This window comes from Centruroides sculpturatus, unplaced genomic scaffold (assembly GCF_000671375.1).
Source record: "Centruroides sculpturatus isolate CEXI.00-Female unplaced genomic scaffold, Cexi_2.0 scaffold346, whole genome shotgun sequence".
In the NCBI taxonomy this organism is placed as follows: domain Eukaryota; kingdom Metazoa; phylum Arthropoda; class Arachnida; order Scorpiones; family Buthidae; genus Centruroides; species Centruroides sculpturatus.
In genome coordinates this window covers 319144-328185 of record NW_019384533.1, presented here as the reverse complement: position 1 = coordinate 328185, position 9042 = coordinate 319144, and the positions used below count along the sequence as shown (strand labels likewise).

General features: G+C 26.2%; 1 protein-coding gene and 1 long non-coding RNA gene across 2 annotated transcripts in view; one reads left to right on the top strand and one right to left on the bottom strand.

Annotated features, from left to right (window-relative positions):
* The window catches only part of LOC111623111, a 28448-nt gene extending 27369 nt beyond the window's left edge, over nucleotides 1-1079 (bottom strand). The window contains exon 1 of the long non-coding RNA XR_002756391.1: nucleotides 841-1079. This is a non-coding gene — a long non-coding RNA (uncharacterized LOC111623111). The remainder of the gene's footprint in view (nucleotides 1-840) is intronic.
* LOC111623110 (protein dimmed-like) overlaps nucleotides 1-2597 on the top strand; it is a 14565-nt gene extending 11968 nt beyond the window's left edge. The window contains exon 2 of the mRNA XM_023365593.1: nucleotides 1987-2597. Coding sequence (XP_023221361.1) covers nucleotides 1990-2502 — 513 coding nt within the window. The 5' untranslated portion in view covers nucleotides 1987-1989 and the 3' untranslated portion in view covers nucleotides 2503-2597. The remainder of the gene's footprint in view (nucleotides 1-1986) is intronic.
* Nucleotides 2598-9042: the final 6445 nt, after the last annotated feature.

The window sequence follows — 9042 nt, the reverse complement described above, 5'->3', positions numbered from 1 at the left end:
ATGCTACAGATAAATCAACAAATGGCCACTGAGCAGAATATCGATTAACTATAGTTTGACAAACTAGCTACTTAAGTCTATGTTGACAGAGAGAGAGAGAGAGAGAGAGAGAGCTTTGTTTAAACAATAAATTACAGGAAAAAAAAACAAAAGAATATTCATTAAAAATTACTTTAATAGTTAAATTTTAAAAGATTCCATCAACTCCTGTTTAAAATATTTTTAATTATTATTGTCTAATTAATTTTATAATAATATCCTTTACCTAAACAAAGTTAAAAAAAAAAAAAATTAATTAAACTTGTTGGCATTCTCTACAATAAAAACTTTATTATTATTATTATTATTTTTTTTAAAGTAAGGTTACTTGTATATTTAATTATTTATTAAGTAATAAATATTATTTAATTAAGTGATCAAAGACAATTATCATGTTAAACTACAACATAACAAAGTACAGTACTTGAAGATTTCATAATGTTTAAAACTGTCAGAAAATGTTGATAAACAGTTTTTTAATGTCATCTCGATAAATGTAGAGGAGATATTTTATGTTATAATTCCCCTTTTAAGCATGGAAATAATGACATATTATTCATGTCATTATTAACAGCTCATTTTTCCTATTGAAAACTAATTAAGGTTGAATGAGTTTAGGTCCTTTTTTTTTCTTTATTAATTTTTAAACATAAATGACTTGAAAAATCTATTCTTGATTTAATAATTTATTAATATACTTAAAAGATAAACATTTTTATATTGATATAAGAGTAATTTAATTCAAATAATCCTTAAAACTATAGGATGAAGTTTTTAGAGAGGAAAAAAAAAAAACAATACTTATGTCTTGATTATCCTCTGAAGATATTATTATTATTATTTTTTAAAGCTTATTGTTCGTTATTTACGTCATACAGATTGACATTTAAGTTTTAAAAAATTACTTTCTAAACAAAAAAATAATAATAGAAAAAAAACATGAATTAAATATGACAAGTTGTCATTCAAATTCATCAGAACGGATAATAAAACGTGACTGAAGAATATACATATATATATTTTTAAAGAAAATTTAACCCAGTTTCAGTAAAATTTGAAATATTTAAAAAGAATAATTAACATTTAATTAATTTTTTCGAATACTTTTATTCGATTGGTTAATTTGAATTATTATACGAGTAATGAACCAATCAGAGAGGCGGATATAAATTTGATTAGTTTTATTTAAAAGAATAAGAGAAATGACCTGGTTTGTGTGAATAAAAATATTAGATGTAAATTCCGCCAAACTATTAATGGAATAAATGACGTTTTATTATTGATATATAGGCTACATGAATATTAAAAAATAAATTTCTATATTCATTCGTAGACATGTTTTATAAATATAGGACGAAAATAAATAATAATAATAATAAAAAAATTATATATTCATAGTGGCTCCATCTGGTAGGATAGAAGAGAAATAAGAAACTTTTGCATTGTCACGTCTCTTAAAATCATCCATTTGCTTAAAGTATTATAAAGAATTAATGTAAACAAAACTTTCATCTTTAATTAAACGCTGATTAATTATAAAACAATACAAGCAAATCCTTCAAGGTAACATTTACCTTTCACTATGAGGTCTTATTGGTTGCTATGGTTACAGCTTCTAAAGTCAATAACAATGACATCGACATCATTTTAAATAATTTATTGATTAAAAATATCCAAATGAAAAATATTCAAAACCATTCACCATTTAATATTTATAATATATTTTAACGTAGGAAGAATAATAATATTATTGATTGAAAGTTGTATAGTTTTTTTTTATTTTTTTGAATTTAAAAAGTAGATACGAATGGCTCCGATTTTGATCAAAGTACTATAATTTTCAGCGGGTAATATCATTGTTTTTTTTTTGGGAAAAATGTTAAGAAAATCACATTTTAGAAGTTACATATAACTTTTTCTTGTTTTTTTTTTTCTTCCCCAATTTAGAGTATGGTAAAGCGGCAAAAAATGGCTTATTCGGAAGAACAGTCAACGGAATCTTGTTGGCAAGCGTCACGTAGAAAATGTACTATTAAACGACAGAATGCAACAGATTATCTTTTACAATCGGATTCGAATTCCGTAGGAGAAGAGACAAGATCCAGAAGTACAAAATGTGGAAGAAAAAAACGTAGTACTTTAAGTGCGCGGGATAGAAATTTAAGAAGACTCGAAAGTAACGAAAGAGAAAGAATGCGTATGCACAGTCTTAACGATGCTTTCCAAGCATTAAGAGAAGTCATCCCTCACGTGACTATGGAAAGGAAGTTATCAAAAATCGAAACCTTAACCTTGGCTAAACATTACATAATGGCATTAACAAACGTCATATGTGACATGAGAGGTGAAAGTAAACCATACGAATTCCCCGAAATTTCCGAACAAAGCGAAACTATTTCAGAAAACAGTGTTTACAGTCGGTTTCTAGACAACCGTATCTGTGTTCAAGATTTAATGTTCTAGAGTGATTAATTTTTTTTTTTAATTATTTTTTTATAAATATATATATATATTTTTTTCCCCCACATTTATGTATATAGTCATTGGAGAAGTTATGGTGAAAAAAAAATCATTATAAGCACCTTTAATTATTTAATGTAGTTATGTTAAATAAGTTCTACACCTAGAATAATTGTTTTTTTTTTTTTTTTTTAAAAGATAATTTGATCAAGAGCATAATTAAAATTTCATGGAAGAAAATCATTTGGTATGCAACAAATTACATTTTTTTCTTTCTTTCTTATTTATTGNTTAAAAAAAAAAAAAAATAGTATCTTATATTAATTCGTATTCTAACGACTACAATGATATTTGATTAGATTATATATAAACACATTTAATGTTTTAAACTGTACACGTGGGTAACCTCATTAATCTTGGCGGAAAATATAACATGAAGTGTTATAAAGTCGAAAGTTATGTCAACTGGTCGCTCCAATTTTGAATACCATTAAATTTGGTATTAAAACATTGGATTAGATCCAAAAAAAATCCTTATTATATGAGATTTTCTTTAGTGTTTACACCGGAAGATAGTATTACACTCGAATTCATCCTATGCCTTAACACTGCTTGTTCAGCTGATCCAGACAGCTGACGAAATCGCAAATATATATATCTCTCTCTCTTTTCTGTTATTTCTACACTTATACCTTACATAAATACTATTTTCCAAGTATAAAATCATATAAAACACTCCCCCCCAAAAGTAACTTATATATAAAANTTGTTTTTTTTTTTTTTTAATGGAAAATTTTGTTATTTAAACTATTTTTAAAACTATTTAAATTATAATTAACAATTACTTTAATAATTTAAATAAACTTATAGTTTATTAATGAAAAATAATAAAAGTATTTACTTTATAAATAAAAATTTTTACAAAATTTATGAAAAATATAAAATATAATATTTATTTATAGAAGATTTTATTAAAGATAAAATTTATAGGTGTTTATCATCAATTGTTTTGTTTTTCGATTATTCATAATAATCTTTAATATAAGTTATTTTAATATTTTAAATATGAATTATTATATTTTTAAACTAAATATTTAAGTATTATATATATATATATTTAGAATTGATATTTAATATTTTAAAAATTATAACATATGTTTGCAATATTTTCATAATAATAATAATAATAAATAGGAAAACATATTAATCAAGATTACTAACATTAGTATTGGCATCGTATAAATTTTAAATTACTTCAGATTGTACATTTGATGTGATAAAATTGAATAATATGAGCAAAGATTTTTAATAATTATTAATAATTTAAATATGAATAACCACGTATTTAATTAAAACTAGCACTAACTGGACAAAGCCTTAAATTAAAGCACTAATTGTTTGTTTATTTAAATGTTTTCGGGGCGATGAAAACTTAAAGAATAAGTTTACAGAATTAAATTAGTAAATGGGAAAGTTTGTTGAATAATAAAATAGTTAAGATTTAAAATGTTTAAATAGAACAACTGTATATTCTATATTTTTAAATGATAAACATAATAATAATTACATATATTGAATTTGAATATAATTAACATGAATAAATTTAAGGCAAGAATAATATAAAATGCTAAAACATAAGACATTATTAAATAAAATTTGATCTATTTTGTTTTATAATTTATAATATCTTTAACAATTATGCAAAATCGTATCATCATGTATTCTGTTAACAAAGATATTTTCTTCATCAATAAAATAATCTATCAGGTTAAAACATTATATTGAAATAACAGTTCATAATATGTAATATTGGGCGATCATAATTAAAATATGCTTTCTAGAAAGATATTTAGCAGTCCAAATAAAACGAAATTTGGTATTTAGGATACGCAAAAGACATTGCCTTGAAAAAAATATCAAAGCCAAAATACGACTACAAAATAAATTATAAAATAAAAACTGTAAATTAAAAAAATAAACATAAAACATTCATTTAGCATTTCTAATCTGAATCGAGAAAAAGTTTCTATTTCATATTACACAAATTACAGTTTTATATTTATAAACATTAAGCTATTCAAATGTATGGAGAAAGATGCTTATCAAACAAGAGACAGAGATAGTCATTTACAAATGCTGAATGTTTTGGTTAATTGAAATTCTCTTGGAATTATACCAAGGGGAATGGTAAAGTAGCAGTAATTAGAATGATGCCATACATCAGATTCAAATCAGACCACATGGATTTGTTTTCGAATAAAATTGCATCCTTTCTGCGTCACTTTAGAACATTACTTAAATTACAATGCCAATAAGTGGAAATTTTACAAATATTAAACCAACAGAAATTACTGAAAATATCAAATAAAATAATTTCTTTTTATGAATTATTTGTCAAAATAATAACTCTCCTGTCAGATTAATTAAGTGATAATAATAATAGTAATAATAATTTAAAAAATGATCAATAGACTAAAATAAAACAAAAGTAAATTTGAAATTTTTTATTAAATAATATATAATTTAAAATCATATTTCTATCTTCAAGCATTGTATTAGAATATCTTTTAATCATAAATGATGATGATAATTTTGACTATAATTTACATACAAATGATTCAATATAATTGGAATTATTTTATTGTACGTCACACTGCAATATACTTTGATTATTAAGTAGAATAAGTTCTATAATTAAGAGTATATCTGTCATAAGATAATATTTTTATCTATTGAATTTTATAATGTTATGGGATTATATAAAACTTTTATAGAATTACTTAAATCACATTTAATGCACAGCGTGGTTCAAAAATCAGTTAACTTTAATATATTTTAAGACTATTTTCAGAACACTTGTAGCTGTTCCAAACCAATTTTATATATTAACTGCTCTTATAATATATCTCAATTAACTGACTTTTCGGGTACCCTGTATAGAAAATAAAAATTCTATAATACAGCCATATCCTTGTGTAATTCAAATATTGAGAAGTTCCCCACTATTTTTATGAGAAATTTATAACTCAATCCCAATCTATCCAAATAACCNGAGACAGAGATAGTCATTTACAAATGCTGAATGTTTTGGTTAATTGAAATTCTCTTGGAATTATACCAAGGGGAATGGTAAAGTAGCAGTAATTAGAATGATGCCATACATCAGATTCAAATCAGACCACATGGATTTGTTTTCGAATAAAATTGCATCCTTTCTGCGTCACTTTAGAACATTACTTAAATTACAATGCCAATAAGTGGAAATTTTACAAATATTAAACCAACAGAAATTACTGAAAATATCAAATAAAATAATTTCTTTTTATGAATTATTTGTCAAAATAATAACTCTCCTGTCAGATTAATTAAGTGATAATAATAATAGTAATAATAATTTAAAAAATGATCAATAGACTAAAATAAAACAAAAGTAAATTTGAAATTTTTTATTAAATAATATATAATTTAAAATCATATTTCTATCTTCAAGCATTGTATTAGAATATCTTTTAATCATAAATGATGATGATAATTTTGACTATAATTTACATACAAATGATTCAATATAATTGGAATTATTTTATTGTACGTCACACTGCAATATACTTTGATTATTAAGTAGAATAAGTTCCATAATTAAGAGTATATCTGTCATAAGATAATATTTTTATCTATTGAATTTTATAATGTTATGGGATTATATAAAACTTTTATAGAATTACTTAAATCACATTTAATGCACAGCGTGGTTCAAAAATCAGTTAACTTTAATATATTTTAAGACTATTTTCAGAACACTTGTAGCTGTTCCAAACCAATTTTATATATTAACTGCTCTTATAATATATCTCAATTAACTGACTTTTCGGGTACCCTGTATAGAAAATAAAAATTCTATTATAAAATATATCAATACTTTACATTAGTTATCATATTTAATAAAATCTGCATTTAATAAGTGAAAGCTTTCACCAATATTAATTAAAATATAGTAATTATTTTCCCATAGCTTGAAGTGCAAACCATCTAATAATTTTTAAAGAATAGTATAACATCAAATTATACAAAATAAAAAAGAGAAAATTTGTTCAAAACTTGTTAATTACATTATAAAGACCCTTTATTATACTATATGTAAATATTCCAATACAATATTTACGAATATTTCATTTAAATAATTGAGATTCTACCTTGATATATATAATAAAAATAGATACAGTAAGCTTAACCCCGCTTAACGCTGATTCAATATAACGTGGTCTGTTTGAAGCCTATAAAAAAAAAACCTCAAAATTTATGCTGATTCAAATTATTGCAGCATTTCATTAATTTGTATACAATACGATTATTCCCGAACACGAACCGATCAGAAAAAGGTGGCAATTTGTCATAGCACTGTACTTTTCTTAAATCTGTTTGTTTGGTGCAATTTTGGTAAAAATATAACATCATGGATGCCATAGGCAGTATAGACTTCGCTTGGCAAGAATTAACTGATAAATGAATGAACAAAGTGTGGAAGAAGTTATGGCTATAGGTATCTGAGAATTCTCAACGAGAAGAGCTTATCGCTGTATCGTTAGATTGATCAAACTCAACCTAATCGATATAGCAGGACTAGGAGATGTAGATGAACAGAATATTGAGGAGTTACCGCAAGTTTCTGGTGATAATCTTATCAACGACGACTTTCAAGAACTGGCAGAACAAGGAATCCATGTAGAACTGGAAAATAGTAATTCTGAAAATGAAGAACCCAAAAAATTTCTCTATAGATTTCTTTAGTAAAAGTTTGATAACAATAACCAAAACCGTTGATCAAATTGTAGAGAATGATCCAGATTTTGAAAGGAGTGTTAAAGCAAGACGAGGTGTTTTGGATGCGATCTTCTGCTATTAACATTTGCTTAAGGAAAGAAAAAAAAAGTAACAAATGAAACTACACATCTTTATTGTAAAAAACAAGAATTTCAGAAGAGCCAGGACCTTCATCCCAAAAATTAAATTTACATTTCTGTGCGTATGTTTATGTGTTATTTATTATTATTTATTAATTATTTATATATTATTGTGCAAATTAATATAAAAATAATTTAAAGTAAACTCTGTTTATTTTTGATCACATGTTCCCCTTTTCCTATTTACTGTGTGTTAAAATGACCTCGTTTAATGCTGTTTTGTTTAGCATTTTGTCATCTAGGAACTTATCCCCCATGTTAAGTGGGGTCTTACTGTACTTTTATAAATAAACTTTTAGAAGAAATATTTTAAAACAATATTTTTCATTTTTTTCCAATATGTTGACATTTATTAACTATAGTCAATAGACCAGATGGCCAAGATGACCAAGTGGATAAGTTATAAGCTGTGGCAATACAATGATACATTCTTAAAAATGATTCATTCACAATAAAAAATCTTAGTTATATGCAACTGAACATTATCTTGCTAGAAAACAGTGTTTGCAGTCCTGCCATCAAATGCAATACATGAGAACCCAGAATTCCAGAATGTACCATTATGCTGTCAATGTCCCTCACATGAGATCCTGAACACGTCTGAATCTCCATTAGAATTCATGTAAAAATTATTATTTTTAAAGAGAAAAAAAAATAGAAGACAGAAAAAATTATTTGTCTAAAAGTTGCGACACAACAGAGAAAATGTAAATCCTAAGGTTGACTATCTCCCGTTGAGAGATCAAACGCACTTTGAGCTTGATCTCTCCCACAATCCAAGTTGAGATCTTGTTACATTAGTGACAAGCAAGTGACCAATCAGAGTGGGCAATTGAGGGAGAAACTCTATTTATATCCGTGTTCAAGGAGACGCATGTACCACTCCGCAAGTGACGCTCTCTCTCCATAAGCATCAAGATGCACTACTGTAAGTGTCATCAATACTCTAATGTAGATATCAAGGCACGCAAAGTGTTAACCCAATGAGGAATTAACAATCCTCAAGTCAGCTTATCCACACTCATACTACTCTTAGGGTTGACTGACTGACTCATATGAGATGGCTCTCTAAACTATATGCCAGCATGGAAATAATGAGATGCTCAACAGTAAAGATAGGATTGAAACACTCAACCATCATGTTAGTGTGTGGAGGATTGGTGTCTGTTTTCAAACAGAACTAGGATTTATCACTAAAGACTGTCAGTCTGAAGCAGTCAATGCTTGTCATGGCACCACTACAAATGAAGTCAACAATGTTGGATGCTAATGGCAACATACATAGTGGTTACTATGCATGCAAATTTGTCTCTGCTGGTCATGTGTCAATAGTACAGGAAGAAACAGGGTTGTCTCTGGATCTGTTCTGGATACTGTTGCAGCTGTTAGTGCTTGTCTCACAATGAGACATTGTCTATCCTAGTGGTCTCTGGGGCATCCAGAGCCTAACACCACAATCCACAATGTATATATGCTGTCACATATCCATGGATCTAAACACCACCTCACAGTCAGATGGTAAGTCATTCAGCCAGACACATCTTGCTTCTCTCAGTCTGATGATGTAGCTTTTCTCAGACTTTGA